Source organism: Brassica oleracea, chromosome C8 (genome assembly GCF_000695525.1).
Source record: "Brassica oleracea var. oleracea cultivar TO1000 chromosome C8, BOL, whole genome shotgun sequence".
Lineage (NCBI taxonomy): Eukaryota > Viridiplantae > Streptophyta > Magnoliopsida > Brassicales > Brassicaceae > Brassica > Brassica oleracea.
The window spans coordinates 37,600,650-37,620,838 of NC_027755.1; the positions used below are offsets into that span (position 1 = coordinate 37,600,650).

At 32.2% G+C, this 20,189-nt stretch overlaps 1 protein-coding gene and 1 pseudogene across 1 annotated transcript; both read left to right on the forward strand.

Annotated features, from left to right (window-relative positions):
• Nucleotides 1–6,396: 6,396 nt before the first annotated feature.
• Nucleotides 6,397–7,659, forward strand: LOC106312400 (protein PLANT CADMIUM RESISTANCE 2-like). Its single transcript, XM_013749915.1, has 4 exons — nucleotides 6,397–6,551; nucleotides 6,778–6,849; nucleotides 6,942–7,154; nucleotides 7,277–7,659. The coding sequence occupies exons 1-4, from the start codon at nucleotides 6,473–6,475 to the stop codon at nucleotides 7,354–7,356; spliced, it is 444 nt and encodes a 147-aa protein (XP_013605369.1). The 5' UTR covers nucleotides 6,397–6,472; the 3' UTR covers nucleotides 7,357–7,659.
• Nucleotides 7,660–10,611: 2,952 nt separating this feature from the next.
• On the forward strand, nucleotides 10,612–11,726 carry LOC106312401 (annotated as a pseudogene).
• The last annotated feature ends 8,463 nt before the right edge of the window (nucleotides 11,727–20,189 follow it).

Sequence of the window (20,189 nt, forward strand, 5' to 3'; positions counted from 1 at the left end):
GAAAAAATAAGGTTTTTATGTCATAATTTGTTTAATGTCCCATCCGATCAACCCATGATGTATTAATTACAGTTTTGTTCCATTATTTTTAATAAAAATTGATCCGATCCATCGGAAAGAAATTATATAATAACAAAAAAATATATTTTATATATATAAATAAAATGATCAAATATATAAAAGAAACTATCGATAATATATACAAATAAACTCACCATGCGCAAGGCGCATGTCTTATCCTAGTACAATGTAAACAATCAACGTGATCATAAAAGAAACATTCTCATAAAACTTTATTAAACCAATTCTCTTTCACTTGCTATCGCCGATGTAATGGTCTCGACCTCTGTAGGACGCTACCATGACTTCTGAACAGAGATCATCACTCCTTCTCCATATCTGGAATGTGTCATTATTACATTTCATTTCAATGATTCCACCATCTTCTGAATTTCTCCTATCTTTTCCATGTCATCACTTACTATAAATGTTCCTTGTGGTATAAGAATTCGGTCCACTTCAGCCATTACAGACACCATGCTGCACCTAAAGGTTTTGTTTACACATCAGATTTTGCATTCATAAATAAAAAAAAGGCAATAGAGATGCATATATGTGAGAGTGCTGTATATATACATACCTCTTCTTCAGTGCAGAGAATAGATGAATCATCATGAAGGTCGTAAGTTTGAGGAAAGTACATTAATCACACAGAGTCTCAGATCCTTCAATGCAGCAATAAAACTGAAAGCCAGAAAGAGAGATATATCATTTAGTAATAGATACATGGAGCCAATTTTGTATTGGTGAAAGATTTTTTTTCAGTACTTACCCTCCATATACAGCTCTCAATCCATAACGTTTCTCACATACCACCACTCAATTCCTACACCCTTGAAGTATGACTCTGAAACAATAGTTTCTCAACATTCATGTCTGCTGTGAAATCCTCTTGTGCTGATTTCCATATGTGTCTTCCTTAGAATCCAACCACTGATGAACAATCTCTACTCTGGCCACTTTTCAGACCAAACGGCTCCACGTTTTGCCGACTCTTCTGTCACTTTGTGCATACATGCCTCAAGTAGAACATTTATGCATCAAACGGATGACCATTTATCATACAAAAAATGTAAAACATTTTTTTCTGTTTCCTTTAAAGTTATATAGCTTCTTTGATATATGGTAGCTTGAGATTAACTAGTTAAACACAAGTAGTAGTAGAAGCAAAATGATTGTTTTATACCTGAAGAATATCAAAGCAAATATTGTCATAGACATCCACACTGGGATGGAAGCAGAAATTCTCAAACATGATTTTGGGGGTTTAGAAAAGACAATAGTTAGAGAAAGCGAGTGAGAATATTTTTGTCTCCTTAACTCTGTAATCAGCACCTTCAGAATATGTTGTCTTCCTCTGAGAAAGCTGATATCCCCAATCACCTCCCATCCAGCGACCATCAAATCAAAATTTCACACACATATACATGTTTAACTCTGAATCAACAGGTTCAGCTTTGTTTCTTTACACTGAAAATAAAAGGGAAGGTAAGATAGCTTACCAGTAAACCCATTAGTCCAGATTGATCATGCATATAAAAGGCCAATAATGGGCTACGAAAAATCATAAATTTGCTTAACAAATGAGGAGGTATGGAAATCACTGAAAGTAGAAGAAAAGAAAAATCAAAGGAAGATGATAAATCTTTGTTCTTCGAGGCTGAAATCATATATCAACATTGATGACCTTTGGAAAGAGATGATTTCTCATCTTCTCTGCGCTTACTCCTGAAAAGACGTCGCTGAAGAAAACGATAGGAGAGGTCGCGACGATAGATCTAGAGCTTTAGGAAACATTGACGGGCATATAATTGTGATGTGGAAAGGAGACCTGGCTATTGTTTTAGGAAGCTCAAGATTGAGACTATTAGAGTGATGAATTTCACGGGATATAGTGGAAGATTCTGAAAAGGAAAGTAAAGGGACACTACAAGAAAACACACTACAATCCAACTGCCACTTTCGTCGGTTTCTTCTGACGAAATTCCGACGAGAAACCGACGAACCATATATTTGTATGTTCGTCGGTTTTTCGTCGGAAATTTCCGACGCCAAATCGACGAATATAGGGTCGTCAGAAATATCCGACGGATATTTTGACCGTTAAGAGCTCCGACGGATTACCGACAAAAATATTCCGACGGCCATTTTGACCGTTCGGATTCCGACAGAATTCCGACGGAGAAATTTGACCGTTTTAGAAATCCGACGCACGTCCAACGAAATTCCGATGAACATTTTACAGTGTGTGAAACAATTAAATATTTCAGTTAAACTTCTTGTAAATCATTTACATACTATCAAAGATTTGTATGTGCTCATAACATTGTTGTTTTCAAACCTCCAAAGTCATATTTCTCGGATCCGTCGGAATTTCGTCGAAAGTACCAAGTCAGAATTCCGTCGAAAGTACCAACTAAATTCCGACGAAATTCCGACGGAAACTGTCTGTCGGTTTATTTTTAATATATAAACCCACCCTTCTTATTCTCCCTCATTTCGTTCTCTTCTTCCTCATTTTCTCCGCGGCTCTCCCTCCTCTTTCTGTCACAAACCGCAGATTCCGACTCAACTCCTCCAAATCTCTTCCCCAATCATGTAAGTCTTTGAATCCCTCTTTAGATTATATGCTTTTAGGTTTGGAATGTTAGATTTGTGGATTATAGGTTTTGAATCTAAAGATTTAGGATAGAATTGATAGTTTTAGGAGTTATATGTTGTTAGATTTGGTTTTAGCTTGTGGTTTATATGTAGATTGAAAATTTTAGATTTGTAGATTTTAGGGTTTATATGTTAAATATTTTTATAAAACGTTTTTATAATTTTTAATATATATAAAACGTTTTAATTTTTGGTAAAAGTTATAATTAGATTTTTAGAATTATTATTATATTTTTTTTTTTTTACATAAACGTTTTGTATATGTGAAATATATTTATAAAACGTTTTTATAATTTTTAATATATATAAAACGTTTTAATTATATATTTTTTTTAATATACATAAACGTTTTTACAAAGTTTTAAACATTTTTATAAAACTTATTATTTTTTTGGGATTATAAACATTTAAATGATATAAAGCATTTTACTATTATTAAAATATATGTATATATGAACTTGTTACAAAATTAGAAACATTTTTTAAGTTATATTTAGACTTTAAGAATTATAACCATTTATAATATAAAACATTTTATATATATGACTAATTTTGACGAATTTTATTTTGTAGGTCTGACGGTTCTGATAGACCACCAGCGGCACAGCGTCGTCCCATACCTCGGAAGCGAGTTCATTTAGGGAGTAGTTCCCATGTATCGGAATCATCGCAGGAGCAAAATTCGATTCCTCCTCATGCAGCTCCACCTCAGGATCCAGCTACTCGATATGAGCCCGGTGTCATGCCAGTTGAGACGTTGGTTCGACAACCAGGTTGAGAGCATCTCAAGGTGCTCCATCCCCAACCACGAGGATATACTACGTGGTAATTTTTCTCTTCTTTATTTTTAACATAATCTTTGTTTTTTTGTCATTTTTTAACTTAATCTTTGATTTTTTTAAAAGGTTCAACAAGTCGCACAACGGCATTACCGCATGCATTAATGTAATGATGTATTCGATGCTCCGCAAAGGATACAAGACCTAGAGTGTGATGCCTTCCGACGAAAAGGAGATATGGTTCCGTAATTTTGCGGTAATCTTTTAATTTTCTAAAAAAAAATTTACTTTTAATATTTTATATATATTTACTAATTTCGGTTTTTTGTAGCAACAATTCAATTGGGAGTCTGGGCATACCGAATCTGTTCGTCAGGCCTTCCACGAGAAGGTCGCGGAGTCTTATACGAACCAGATCTATGAGTGGAAGCAACTATGGCTCAAGGGCAAGATACCGAAGAATATCAACACCAAAGTTTGGGAGGACTTGCAGGTGCATTGGGGGAAGCTGGAGACTAAGGAAAAGTCCGACAAAAACTCAGCCAACCACAACAGTGATCGTGGCGGGAAATGTGTTTTTGTCCACAACCTCTGGGCTTGCAGTATGTCTTCTAAGGAGGATCAGCTTGTAAGTTCTATATATTTAAAATATATTTTTAAAAATATTTTTACATATTTATTGATTAATTTTGTGTTTAGGTTGAAGCAAATGGCGGTAATCCTGTTGATTATGTTGATGTCATGAGGGAAGCATATACTAACAAGAAGACATGCGAAATTCAGGATCCCCTCATCAGAGATGTCATAGAGTTGGTGCAAGCCAAAAAAGCAGAACTCCTAGCTTCTCAGCCGATGAACTCTGATGACGATTCTACGGCAGCTTCCAACTTCAAATCAACAAAATAGTGGAACATGTAACTTTTTAATTTTCCTTTCATTATTATTTTAATTTGATTACTAATATTTAATTTGTTTTTATATAGACGGTTCCAAAGAAGAAATGACGTTTGGTCGATTTGGCTCGTCGTGCGTCTTCGTGTCCTTCTTTTTCACAAATTCCATACACAGATCCCATGATCATGGAGCAGCTGTAGAACAAGGATGAGCGGATTGAAGCGTTGGAGACGCAGAACGCTATAATTCTTGCGGAATTGGCGGATCAGAAGAAGACCAACAACGAGATCATTGACAAGATGAAGCGTTTGTTCCGAGATGAATTTTAGTTTTTTTGTTTAAAAACTTGAAAATGTTTTTTTTTAATTTATGTAAAACGTTTTTGTATAATATTATTTTTAATTTCAGTTTTTATTGATTTATAAATAAAAAAATTCTAAATTACACATTTATTTACAAATAAAATAATTAAATTATTCGAAATAGTAAAACAATAAAGATTCCTACGAAACCATTTCCGTCGGAAATTTCCGACGGCAAATTGCGTCGGAAAAGTCCGACGAACATGTTTCCATGGAAATTTCCGACGAACATGTTGCGTCGGAAATTTCCGACGAAATAGCCCGTCGGAGTTTTCCAACGCACTCCGACGGATCTGGGCTCCCGGAAATTCCGACGGATTCAGGTGTCGTCGGAATATCGGAGTAACATCATCGTCAGAATTTTGTCGGACATTTTTCCGACGACGACTTCTGTCGAAAATATATTCCGACCAATTACCGACGAAACACTTCCGATGAATCTTGTTGTCGGAATATCCGTCGGAATATTGTCCGTCGGAATTTCGTCAGAATTTGTGATGAATTTCCGACGAGCTTTTTTTTTCCGACCAGATATTTCCGACGACGGTTTTCGTCGGAATTTCATCGGAGTATGGCCGTCGGATTTCGCGTGTTTTCTTGTTGTGGGAGGGAGGTGCTTTCAAAGGTAGATCGTATGAGGAGTAGAGACCAATGGTTAATGAGTGCATTGAAGACGATGCTTCAACTGAGCCTAACTCCGTAACGTTTCTAGATTTTTTTCGTTTGGAAGATGAACAGAAGCATGACTTAGAATGGAGAAGTTTCGGCCGAGGATTCAAGAGGAGGAAGAAAGGATGACGCCGACTGATGCGGAGCCCAATAGCTTTCACTTCAGGCCCAAACATAAACATCACGTAGCCCACAAAGAAGGTGTTTCACAATTAAATGAAATGCTAAGTTTTGTTTCCCTGGGACACGTGTAGCGCCGTCAGGAGCCGACTTTCTGACGTTGCATCCTACGTGGCGCAACCAGGAGGGAGTAAACTCTTTTTTATAATAATATATTTTTATTTTTATTTATTTTCCACGTAACGAATTGGAACCTTTATATGGTCTAAAAATGCTAAGGGCGACTTCATCAGCATTCTGCCACCCAGTCAACACGCTGTTATTGATTACCGATAGAGATGAAAACAAGTGGCTGGTGAACTAGGATGTATGTAACATTCTCATGTAACATACGGTCTATGTTACATCCTAGTTTTTTCCCCCAACAATGTTACATTCTATTTTATTATTGGTTGAACTGTGATTAGTTTGATAACTAATGATGTCTTTTATTTAGAAAATGTAAGAAATTAATTTTTTTAATCTATGTAAATGTCATATATATTAAAAACGAAGGGATACTTAATAATATTTAGTTATTTTTTTTCTTGTATTAATTGTCTAGAATCCATGTGAGAGATTTTGATTGAAGGTGTTCTATGATTTGAAAGAATAATTAAAATTTTAAAATATAGTTTTATCATGTTTAGTTTCTTAACTTCCGATAAGAACCCCACTCTAAGAACCCCGGGTTAATCATGGTCTTAGAAGGCTATGTCATCTGTTATGTACCCTTTTGCATTCTTACCATTTTGTTTTCTTAGAACTGAAAATAATATCAAACCCCATATTTAATAATAAGGAGAAAAAAATATCAACCCTATAAATATCATCACTACTAGGCATCATAAAGTAACAGAGCGAAGAAGTAACAGAACGATAAGAGTGATGGAAGTTAAAGGCAAACCTCAAGCTGAGGGTGAATGGTCCACCGGTTTCTGTGATTCCTGCTCGGATTGCTCCAGCTGTAAACTATTCTTTTCAATTTTTCAATAATTATGAAATTCTGTAAATAATCGCTTACTTAAATTCAGCACCATATATATACACGATCCATATATAGTATCTCATATAGACTTATAAGTTATTATACTGTATAGATGTTTTATCAAAATTTATATTACAAATCTATCATTTTGAGCCCAAAATTGATTATCTAAAATAATAATGAAATTTAGGATTAACTGTTGCAGGTTGTATGACATGTTGGTGTCCTTGCGTTACCGTTGGCCGAATCGCAGAGATTGTAGACAAAGGTTCCACTTGTAAGTTTCTAATCTTATCGACAAAACGGCAATCGTTTTTTTTTTCTTAATCAAAAACAAAATCAGTTTATTTAACAGAAAATAAATTTCAGCATGCTGTGCGGCTGGTGCGTTGTACATGTTACTAACGTGGTTCACGGGCTGTGGATTCATCTACTCGTGCCATTACCGAACTAAAATGAGAAAACAATACAACCTTAAGGGTAGCGAATGTGGAGATTGTTTCAAACATTTCTGCTGTGAGCGTTGTGCCTTAACTCAAGCCTATCGCGAGCTCACCAACCGTGGTTTCGATGTACCCCTTGGTATTATTTTATTTTGTTTATTAATCTTTAATCAAAGCTTCAAATACAATAATTTCCGTACTATTATTTCGCTTTGTTGAACCAAACTCACTCTGTTTTAATATAAACAATTAACTTGTTAGGATGGCAAGGAAACGCTGAACGTCAAAATGTCGGCGTTGCAATGGGTGCCCCGGTTGTGCAGGGCGGCATGATGAGATGAATTATATTTGCGTAACTTTTATATTTTGTTTTCTTCTCCTCTGAACTTTCTTTCTTAATATCGTTGTCTTGAAAATAAATGGGGTTTTGTGTTTCTTTTCTTCGTCTCTTGGGTTTGATATGGATTTTATGAAAGTTTATATAGTACGTGTGCGTAACTGTCATTTAATAAATAAATGTGTATGTAATTGTGGATAAGTAAAGTATTTTGTAATAGTTTCGTTTAATGATTCCTCATGCATTTTTGTAACTTTGTTAATTAGAAAATGAATACTCATTAAGTAAAAGTAGTCGTAGTTAAATATGTTCTTTGTTTTTTTTTTTTTGGTAAACATGTCAAGATTGTATTACTAGTTTTTGAGATTGTGACAGAAGGTACAACGAGATACTAGTAGCAGAGAATACAAACACCGAAATGAAACTACTAAACAACAACAAAATACAGTAAAGAAAAACACGATTGAAGACGGACACCAAAAGACGAAGGAGAGAGCACTCGAGAGAACTTGTGAGAGTTGCCTAGAGTACGCAACACGCAAGATCAGAATTCCATAGTAAGGCATCAGTTATAACATGAGTCACGAGCCGGTAATATTGGCTTGCCCAGGCACTCGCCTCCAAAACATGACCTCACCACGAAGCTCTGCCACCAACAGAGAGCAAAGACACCAGCAAGAACTCGGAGCTCGCAGCAGACGACAATGGGGCCGCACCAAAGCGGTGAAAACCGACGAACCAGAGCCTGTCGAAGCCCCAGACACCAATCACCGCAAACAGCCACCTCTGCTCCTCCCTCCTGAAGTTCAAAGGTATCAGGAAACTCCAACAACCCGTAAGACCCTCACCGGAACCACCAACACCCCAACATCAATCCCACAACCGCTCTTATTTGGATAGACTAATGGATGATAAACCCGCCACTTCCACCAGACCCTGCACGATAAAGGAGCTAACACCACAGGGCAAGAACCAAAGCACTAAAACCCTTACTGCAGAGATGCTAGCGACACTCGCTGTCACCGGGAGTGAGGACGAAGGTAGACTACAACAACCTAAGACCACATTGATCCGCACGAGTGACAGACACTGAGAACCAGAGCCTGACCAAAAATCAAACAAGGAAGCTCAATCTAATCAGTTCACCAGACTGCCACCTCCGGTTAAGATGAGAAGAAGAGCTCAACCCTCCTCATAAGCTTGACAGCAACACCTTCTAGCCACAAGGAGCCATGCATCCACGTACAAGGAAAAACCACTAACAGAGAGTCACCATCACCGCCAGGGAACTCGCTGGAGACCCAAAATCGACTCTTGATACTTCAGTTTCTCATTGGTAGTGAAAAACAACGATGAATCTGAAGTAGAGATCTCAGGGACGAGAGCCCTCCAACCGAGAACGAGGAAACCTGTCTTTGACACCATCTAACAGACGCCGGAGGAATCGACGATGACCGGAGTACCACCACCAAAGCACAATCGTCCTCCATTGAAAGCAGATCTGACCAGATCTGAGCGATGCCTCGAAGTTAGCCCTCGGAAGAACCACCAAAGCACAATATTTTCTTTGTTGGTAGAAATACCGAATGAATCTATATAAATTTGATATATTATGCTTTAATTTGGGTCATTGCAAAATTTACAAGATAATGCCAACTCCAAAGGGACACCAAAACACCAAATTTGGTGTATTCTTATCTTCAATTGGACACTAAAAATGACATAATCCCACCAAATTTGGTGTAAAATGAATAGTGTTACATCAAATTTGGTGTAATACTATTCATCACACCAAATATTTAATATACATATTTTATTATTTTTCATTTAATTTTATAGTTCAATTATTTATTTTAATTAGTTTAATTGTAACTAAGCATAAATATACTGTATTATTTGTTTTCAAATTATTTTACTATCAAATAAGAAATCACTAATTGATTATTATCATTTTTATATTGTTATGATATTTTTATATTTTATTTTATTTTCAAGTAAAAAATAACTAAATGATCATTATCATTTACTTTATATTGTAATATATTTTATTTTAAAATATTGATATATTTTATAATATAGTTAAACTTGTATTACTAACTAATACAAATTTTATTAAAATAAATATATTATTTTCTTATGTGCCTTTGATAATTAATAGTTTGTAGTTTTTAATATAATATTTTATATAAAATAAATACATAAAAGGTATTATATTGTTAAACCCAAAAATATAAATGTAAATAATTTTTATAAACATAAAATTGCAAATTTTAACAAACATAATATCTAAATGTGATAAAAAAATTAATTTATCAATTAAAATAATAAAAATATAAATATTATTATAACTCAAAACATTAAATAATATATAATATTACTTTTAGTGTAATATTTGGTGTAATATTTGGTGTTGTGGTTGGAGATGACAAAAAAATTATGACACCAAAACACCAAAAATATTAGTATTTTATATGTAACTTTCTAAAATTTATGTATATGTGTGCTATTTTATTATATATATATTTTTTATTATATAATATTATAAAATTATGTGTTGTATAATATATTAAATGTATGTTTTATATGTGTTTGTTAAGTTTAATCATTATTAGTAAATTTTGTTAATGCCAAAAATTATATTGTAAATAAATATTTTTTTATAATTTTTTTTAAAGATTCATGGTTGAAGAAATCAATTCTCAAATTTTCAAATAAGGTCTTTGGTTAGAGATGGTCTTCCATGTGTCTTATCTGGTTTGCTTCATCCGCAACATATAAAATCAACAACTTTCGTGGCATGATTTTTAAGGATGATGTTACTAACAGATGACGACCAAAACAATATGATTGTATCGCCCGCGAATTGTTTGACCAATTTGATGATGAAATATATTATACAACCAACCATTTATTTATTCAAACTTACCCAAACCAAATTATATATGAAGCGAGAATGATGATTTCTTTAGTCTATTATATTTGATATTTATACCATGTTTTCTTTCTTTTCTTGTCAACCTACCATGTTTTCTTTTATAAACATACTATATTCTGACTCGTATATTTTTTGTTTTACATTTTTTTTAAATTTTAAATTTGTGTTTATTCTTTGTATAATATTTCTTTTAAATGATTAATAAGAGATTTTAATAATTGTATTAAAATAGTTGGACAACATCTATATCAATAGGTCATGTTTCTGTTTTAATAGATCATATATTATCTACGGAGCAAGCTTTAAACAAATAGGTCATGTTCCAACTGTAAACTATTTTTTCCAATTTTCAACAAATTTAAAATCATGCGAACAATCGCAAAGTTATTCAGCACAATATATATGTACGATCCACATATAGTATCTCATATATATAGATTTATACGTAATTAGACTATATACATTTTTATCAAATTTTTAGATTACAAATCTATCATTTTACACAAATGATTTTCTCAAAAAGAATAATGGAATCGATTTGTGCTTGTCATCCTTGCACAGGGACCATACTAATTTTCTTTATATCATTAGAATTTTATTGGATGTCCCCGAAGAACATAATAATGGAATTTAGGTAATTGTTGCAGGTTGTATGACATTCTGGTGTCCTTGCGTTACCTTTGGCCAAATCGCAGAGATTGTAGACCAAGGTTCATCTTGTAAGTTTCTGCTCTTATCAAATTATCGACCGACAAAACCGCAATCGTTTTTAGTTTTTTAATCAAAAACCAATACCAGTTTATCTAACATAAAAATAAATTTCAGCATGTGGTACGACTGGTGCGTTGTATATGTTACTAGCGTGGTTCACGGGATGTGGGTGCATCTACTCGTGCTTTTACCGAACTAAGATGAGAAAACAATACAATCTTAAGGGTAGCGAATGTGGAGATTGTCTCAAACATTTCTTCTGTGAGCTTTGTGCCTTAGCTCAAGCCTATCGCGAGCTCACCAATTAACCGTGGTTTTGATGTAGCCCTTGGTAGTATTTTATTTTTGTTTATTAATTTTTATTCAAAGATTCAATATATAATAACTTATCTGCTACTATTTCTCTTTGTTGAAACAAAATCACTCTGTTTTAATACAAACAACTAACGTGTCAGGATGGCACGGAAACGTTGAACGTCAAAATGGCGGCGTTGCAATGGGTGCCCCGGTTGTGCAGGGCGGCATGATGAGATGAATTGTATTTTCGTAACTTTTATATTTTGTTTCCTCTCCTCTGAACTTTCTTTCTTAATATCGTCGTCTTGAAAATAAATGGCGGTGGTACGGTTTGTACTTTTTTGTTTTTCCTTCGTCTCTTGTGTATGATACGGATTCTATGAAAGTTTATAGACAAGACTTAGGTTCACCCCTGGGTGAACCTTTAAATTCACTTCTCTCAGTTAGATTAATAATAAAATAGATTAATTTTATTTAAAAAAATCCGAAATAATTGAAAAAAAAAAATAACGTCAATTTTAATGATGCTAACGCCATTAACTAAACCCTAAATTTTAAATCTAAACCCTAAACCCTAAATTCTAAACTCAAACTCTAAACCCTAAACCCTAAACCCAAAGCCTTATATCCTAAACCCAAATTAAACCCTAAATCCAAACCGTAAACCCTAAACCCAAACTCTATATCCTAAACCCAAATCTTACGCTCTAAACTCAAACCATATACCCAAACCTAATCCCTAGACCCTAAACTCAAAACGTAAACCCTGAATCCAAATCCTATATCCTAAAGGTTTGGGTTAATATTGATGTTGTTTCTTTAGGGTTTAAGGTTTGGGTTTAGAGTTTAGGTTTGGGTTTATGATCTACGGTTTGAGTTTAAAGTCTAGGGTTTGGGTTTAGGGTTTACGGTTTGCGTTTAGAGTTTAGGATTTGGGTTTAAGATATAGGGTTTGGATTTAGGGTTTAGGGTTTAGAGTTTGAGTTTAGAATTTAGGGTTTAGATTTAAATTTTAAGGTTTAGAGTTTAGAATTTAATATTTAGGGTTTAGTTACGGCGTTAGCGTCATTAAAATGAACGTCATTATTTTTTTTCAATTATTTTAATTTTTTTTTTTAAATAATGTGTTTTATTATTAATCTATATGGTATTTTGATTGGTAATAAGATGTGAGGTGAATTTAAAGGTTCACCTTAGGGGTTAACCTAAGTTTTGTTCAAAGTTTATATAGTACTAGTGGTATTCCGGCGCTACGCGCCGGGTTCGTATGTTTTATTCTCTAATGAGTTCAAAATTGTTTTTTCGATTTATTTGGTAGTGGTTAATGACATTAATGTATTACTTTGTTTTGAAGTTTCTTAGGTCAAAGAGTCTACTGATTGATTTTAATAAAAATAGAATAAATAGTCGATAATTACACCAAAGTAAATACAGTTGAACTTAAAACATATATTAAAATTGATGTTCCAAAAAACACGTAAATGTATGTTTTTGTTTTGTGATTATCTTTTTTGAATGAAGATAATAAATTCGTTCATCCTCTTAAAATATTAATAATCCTCGCATGCTTTGTTCAAGTCATGGATGTGACAATCTGTTAGGGGCTTCGTTGTTGACGTATTAGTTATATACTTTGTCTTCAAAATGATTTTGAATTCATTAAGTGGATTTTTAATCATGGTCTAGTATTGATCAGACATGAATTGACTATTTTTCTAGGATAGCTTATCCATATATTTTTAAATGAATGTAATGATATATAATCCTAAATGGCTCTGCTGCAAATATCGTAGGCTGAGGTTGAAATAAACAATGGGGTATGTGTCTGAAGAGTTTCTTTCACAGCTATCAATGCTTTTGTCTGAATTATAATTGTTTTCTGAATTCTCTTATATCAACTTTTTGTTTTTGAATAAAGTGGAGGAATAGGTTTTACTTTGTAGCTTTGCTATGGTTTGGAGGTTAATATAATGTGTAAATGGAAGAACTTTTTGTTGAAGATATAATAAATTTTAAATAAACAATATTTTAAAATTTTATTTTGGCATTAAAACCATTAAATTTATAACTTTTAAGGGTATTAGAACATTTATTAGTTTTTCTCCTCCTCGTCAGTTGATGTATTTGCTATCTATATATAATTAGTTTGAATATATTAATATAAATCATAATCGTATTTGCATAATATTGTTATTTTCTCAGAATGGGTCAGTGATCAAAATAATTATTAACAAAGTATAACATTTTTTGTATTGTGGTTAAAAATCTATATTATAGCTGTCTTTTGGATGTCACATGCTATGATGCTTTTTCTCATTTATATATACCAGATAGGCTTGCATGCTGTTATATATCATCCATCGATTACAAATGCCTCTTGTTTTTATATTTTAAGTGTATTGTCCTCAACCTAGAAAAGCAAAGCATTATCATACGTTTGATTTCTATGCTTACTCAAGTGTGCTTAAGTATGTTAATTAAGTATTACCTAGCTAATAGTTTATAGTCACTCTTTTTGTCTTTTGTTTTTAAGTTATAAAAAGAATCAATAAAAACACACACTTTTAAAAAGCTGTAAACCACATCTCTCAACAACTGAATTCGGTTAATCTAAATATTGAAGGATTGGTAATAAATTTATTATAGATACTGTCAAAAGATCAACAATAAAACATTGTATACCTAAACTCCAAAACAACAAACATATTATTTTGCCTAAACAATCATACATCCTATAGTATTGCATCTAGTTTCGAGGAGAACTATCATTTGTCCACACTGTAACCATAAAAAAAATTAATATTTGATGATTAATTTTATCAAACCGAAGACATAAGGCATATTATTACTACTCATTTAAAAACTAAAAATAAAAATTCATTAAAAACAATTAACATCTCAAACGACAACATAACATAGATTTGAATGATTTAACAATTCAAAATTTTAGGAACCCAAATACTCACCCACTCAACCATTCACCAATAAAAAAAACTATTAAAACTTTATATGAAAAATGTGACTTGGCCGTTCTCTAGTTTCTTTCCGGAGGATGAACACTGCCACACTTATGCCACTTATTCTCTTCAGCACCAAGTTAGTTTGTAAGTTTGTAACCAATCCAACTCTTCATATTCAAAATTTTTAGCTTTTAAAGCTATATCTTTAGTTAAGTTTAGTTACGTAACAGCTTATGCTGACTTGCAGCTTTCGTTTCTTTGACACAATTGTCTTGTTCTTATTCACTGCTCCACCATTTGGCGCCTTGCTCGGTGGTTCCACCCTTTTTATTCCTTATATTATTGATCCAAATTTCACAAGCTTTCAAAACTAAAATGTTCATAAGCAATTAGTGTAAATAGCTAATTTTTTAGGAAAATACCTTTAAGGTGTTTGTTTCCTTCTTTTTTTTCTGAGTCATCCTCATCATCATCTGAGTCCAATCTAAAACCAAATAAAGAAAACATGTGTCACATGCATTTCAGAAATCAGCATAACGATCATAGCTTTCAACCAATTAAGTGAATCAATGCTAGTCACAACCCATCCAAAAAAACACAAACGCTTAGACTACTTCTTGTTTTTGTATTGTTTATTTATTGAATTCATTGGTACTCTTTTTTAAAAGAAAACATTTTAAACATTAATGATTCAAATGACAAAATCTTTGATTAGGTTCAATGCATTAGACCAAGTGGAAAGAAAAAAATAACGCATTAGAAGTAAGCACCTCTTCCATATTTGTTTTTCACATGACATGGTCTATTATGACTTTTGAACTTTACATGGAATTTGTTACTTTCAGTAAGCTAACCTTGGGATAATAACAATAACCAAATCAACAGCGTGTGTTCTTATTATTTAGAAATTTTGTTCCTACTATAAAGTAATTTTGCTTTAATAAGGTTCTCGAGAAAAGATTCATACAAGCTGCAAGACCTTGGGTTGGGAAAGTCAACCAAAGCCTGAGCTCGTTATATTTTAATTACAAAGTTTTAATTTGATTGATTCTGATTGTTCATACTCCATACGGTCTATATGGTGTTTGTTTTCTAGTGTATCGGGTATGAACTTTCATCTTTACTAATAAACTCACAATTACAACGCTTCTGCATACCAGCTCTGCAATTTCTCCACGCATACTACAAAGTTCAGCTACAAAAAGCGACACACAGTATGCAAGTCTAGACAGTTTAAAGCATTACATCACCTGTTTTGTGGTAACAACATAAAGCTCTGAGCTAGCAAATTTCAGTATCTGAAACTTAAGGATAGAATCTGCAAGTATAGTAGAATATATATCAAAGCTATGAAGGTAAAATGCAAAAGAAGATGGAACTTTGACTATGTTGTTTCGACAATATAGGTCTCTAAACTTGTGTTCTCTAGAATTGATCTTGAAGGCATACCTATTGACACCAAACCAAATTTTCAAGTCCTTTTTAGTCCAATCATCTCTAACTTCTTCATCCCAAGCTTCCATGTTACCGGCTTAATCTTTCCCCAGCTCTCCAATACTCCATCAACATTCAATCCCTCTACAAGCTTGATTCAAGAAATGCAATCATCATCTAAATGTTCATCTACAATACACAAAAGATCTTTATATTTATGAGATAAGTCCAGGGAAGGCTTATTTTGATAATCATTCACACACATGGAATTTTCGAATAGATGGTATCTTCTTCGCTAACAGTAGCTGAAGTAGAAGGTTTTCAAAGACAGTCTCCACCGCAGGGCTGACCTGAAAACACCAGCTCATGTGTCTTATAAACGAATTTGAAGCTTCACGATTCATTCAAAATCGGAGCTTTAGGTACCAAGAGAAAGCTTGAAGCTATTAAAAAAAGTAAAAAGTAATAAATTTACAATATGCATCTGATCGCCCATCCACTCTTCTAAAGCGAAATCAACTTCTTCAAACAAACCATGACACATGAACAGTCACGAATGTTCTAACCCAAAACTTGAAACGTACGAAAGTTTCAATCTTCAAAATCAGATTAGATTCGGATGTGTTCCTCTTATAATATGTAAATAAGCAAAGAATCTAGAGAAGTGATTAATATTTATATACAGAGAATCGAGAAATAGAGAAGGTGGGGAAGATGAATTGAAAACACGCAGTGGGACGTATTGATTGAAAGCCATAATTAAGAAGTAATTATGCAACCATAACACATACCAGATGATGGCTTCCAAGCTAGGTAAAGCTTCTTCTTCACAGACTCAATATCTCTAGGGTCAGATGATGCATCGTCCCTGCTACAACTTGTTCTTTTTAAGAATCCAAAACGTCACGTAGTTATCAGATCACTTCTAAACACACAACCAAGAAAACACTAACCTGCTATGGTGTTTCGGTAACTGAAATCTAGATGGAGAATTAAAGAATGAAAACCAAATCGAGCTCTGGATCAAACGAAAATAAAAAGCAAGAACACAAATGAAGTTGGAGAAGCCAGAGAGAGAGAGAGAGAGAGAGAGAGAGAGAGTTTTGGGATTTCATAGCAGTGAGGCCGTTCATAGCAGGCAAGGAGCATTTATCAACGGATGATGATGAGGCCGTTCAGATGCGAGAGAGTGGAGTAGTGAGTACGACGTAAATGCTAGGATTAAAGGAGATGTAATCCGAAAACTGAAGAGTAACACATGCGGTGGTCGGAGTGCTTAATTCCGAAGCGTCACAGCCGCTTGACCTAAGCCTCCGTGTGTTTGCAAGTGAACCTAACCCAATAGCAGAATGGCCTGCTAGAATAAGAGCCCAATAAACACATTGAAGTTTCTAAAGGGAAGATGCCACGTGGCACAATTTGCCCATCCCTTACCTGATGACGTGGCTGCAGGAGGTGAGAGAAAACTCCCCTTTATATATATAGATAGATGTGTGCCTATATACTATTATTTGAGAAGTTAATTTACTTATTTGTCATGTTTTCCTTGATTTTAGGGTTAGTCTTTAAAAAAATTTAATTTTAATTTGACTAATTAAAATTTTAATATCTAATCAATAAACTTTATAATTCATTATTTAACTGATTACAAACTAATATTATAAAAATATCTCAAAAATAAATGGAAAACGTTTTTGAAAAGAGAAGAAGATAATTCCATGTATTTATTTTGGGTTTATCTATATCTATATCTTTATTTCATATTTATTTATTTTTATAATTAGTATTATATATACACATATCATAATTAGATTTATCATTATACTAAAATATTATAAATAGTTTTATACAAAATAACAAAAATTGATTTATATTTGTTTGTAAATATAATATGTCATGGCATATTTTTAAAAATTATTAAATTTATTTTAGTATTAAAAGACTAAAAGAAATATATAAACAATAACAATAAATTTGATTTATATTTGTTTGTTAACGTGATTTCGTGATATTTTTATTTTTATTCTTATCATTCAGTTGCAAAAATAACTTGTATTTGTTATTTAAGTTGAAAATTTAGTATTTCTTTGTTTTTATTTTTACTAAATATTTATTGTTATCATCCAGTTGTAAGAATAACTTTCAAAAAAGAATATTTTCAAAACATTTTTTTTACAACAAGTACCTTATATTTATGAAAATTTAAAATTTACTTTATTTACTTTTAATTTTTCAAGAGTTTTAAAGAATTATAATTTTGTTTAAATTAAAATTTCCTCAAATATACATTACATATTAATGTTTTGTTTGTCAACATAGTTGGTCTGCTTGAGTGTTTATTCAATTATTATAGGAAGTATTTCACAATATAATTATACATATATCAATATTCTTATTTACTTTGACTAATATAATATATAAAGCTGAGTTTGGTTTAACATTCTTGTGTTTTTAGTTTATTTTTAACCGACCAGTAATTTACTAATTTTCAAAATAATGGTTGGGACCTGGATTTTTTTTAAGAGAAATTTTCTATGATAGCCATTTTTATGTTTTTGTCACAAAAATAACATTCAATGAAGAAAATGACTAAAATAAGTTTTATTAAAGGGGATAACTAATCTAGACTTAGGGTTTAGAGTTAAGGTGTGGAGTTTTGGGGATAGGGTTTCAAATTTTTAAAAATAAAAAATAAATATTAAAATTTTCAAAATAAAAATGGACTATTTTGGTCATTTTCTTTTTTGAATGTATTTTTGTGACAAAAACTTAAAAAAATATATTTGAGAGAATTGTCATTTTCTTAGATATAAACCTGGAATATGAAATAAGAATTATACTAGTATCAAATTAAATATGTATATATATATATATATATATATATATTTGGTAAATGATACGAGAATGGGAATGGTCAATTGCGTGCCATTATAATTCTATATGATTTGGTCGTGATTGTAACTAGAGATAATATTGATATTTCCGTCGATTTGAATCATTATTTTTGGAATTTAATATTTTCTTTCTTAGTTCAATAAGTTAACACACTTTGTTTTACAAATTCTAATAATTTTGTCATAATCAAATAAAATATTTTTGTAAGAAATATGTGGTAAATGATATGACAATGAGTATACTTCTATATGATTTGGTCGTGATTGCAACTAGAGATATTATTGATATTTCCGTCGATTTGAATGATTTTTTTATTTAAATTAATTAACACACATTGTTTTGACAATTTTAATAATTATTTATCATAATTATCTTGACTGATTTTGGGACATAAACTTTCACTAGTTCTCCCACAACCCTTTTCTTTAAGGGCATAATTTTAATGTTTTTGTGATTTTTAACATATGAACTTGCCGGAAAAAAAAGTTAGAAAAGAGTGAGACTTAATATATATGTGTAGGCGAAATAATAATAGTATAGAAATATTATTTTTGTCAGTCTGAATTAGTAAGACATATAACCTAAATCAATTAGAAAAGTCTTAATTTTTTCGAATGGTGTTCACTGTTTAGATGAAAGACTTTAAGTACTTTAATAAATAGTTAAATACAATGGCTGGGTTAAAAGAAGTTTAAGGTGATCAATATCATTCGATCTCCATGTATAATAATAATACTAAATCAAATAATGAAGTTTTTCTATTAGCTAGTGTTAGCTACCTTGAGAGCATATTTAATTTTTTTTTAAAAAGAGTAGTTTGGGCGACGTCAGAATCAGAGTCATACAACTATCTTTTCTGTTATCTCTTGAAAAATGATGAAAATACTGTTTTATGTTTTTTTTTATGAAAACTTTTTTTTTTTTTTGAAAAAGGGCATAGAGATTGATTATTCAGTTGTGGGGGACAGATGTAGCCCATGCCATCACAGATTCAGATGACCAATCAAACGATGTACACCTTTAGAGAGAATTTCAGACCAAAAGATGGAAACCATCAAAAGGGCTTTACGCAGCCATGTGGTGAGCACAAAGCGAGAATTCGCCCAAAAAAAACCTCAACTTTGTACGAATTGCCAAAAGAAACATGAATTTTTGAGCTGACCAAAAAAACACTAAACTTTTATTGACTTTAGAATTAATTAACAATGTTTTCGCTGACTTGCCAATTTAGCACGCCGTCAACAAATTTAACAGAAATATTTGACATCGTTTATTGTTGGCGTTAAGTGAAACGACGTCGTTTTCAAATGAGATGAAACGACGTCGTTTTATATGATTTGAAATGAAAAATATGTAGACCCCTGGATTCGAACCCAGGTTGGTTGGTCAAATGGCAAGGTATTTTACCACTAGGCTACTCACACTTTCAATGTACTTACTAGCATGTTTACTTTTATTTGATACATATTAAATATAAAAAATTCTCTAAAAACTTAATAAGATCTTTAAAATTCCAAAAAAATAAAAAATAAAGAAGATTTTTATAAAAAAAAATTATTTTTCTTTTTAAAAAATAAAATTTTAATTTAACAAAAAAAAAAAAAA

What these genes read in the sequence shown, in the direction of transcription:
- LOC106312400 (XM_013749915.1), top strand. Translation starts at nt 6,473, where the DNA reads ATGGAAGTTAAAGGCAAACCTCAAGCTGAGGGTGAATGGTCCACCGGT. An exon ending in CTGCTCGGATTGCTCCAGCT is followed by an intron (nt 6,552 to 6,777) that starts GTAAACTATTCT and finishes TAACTGTTGCAG; the next exon opens with GTTGTATGACATGTTGGTGT. An exon ending in TGTAGACAAAGGTTCCACTT is followed by an intron (nt 6,850 to 6,941) that starts GTAAGTTTCTAA and finishes AATAAATTTCAG; the next exon opens with CATGCTGTGCGGCTGGTGCG.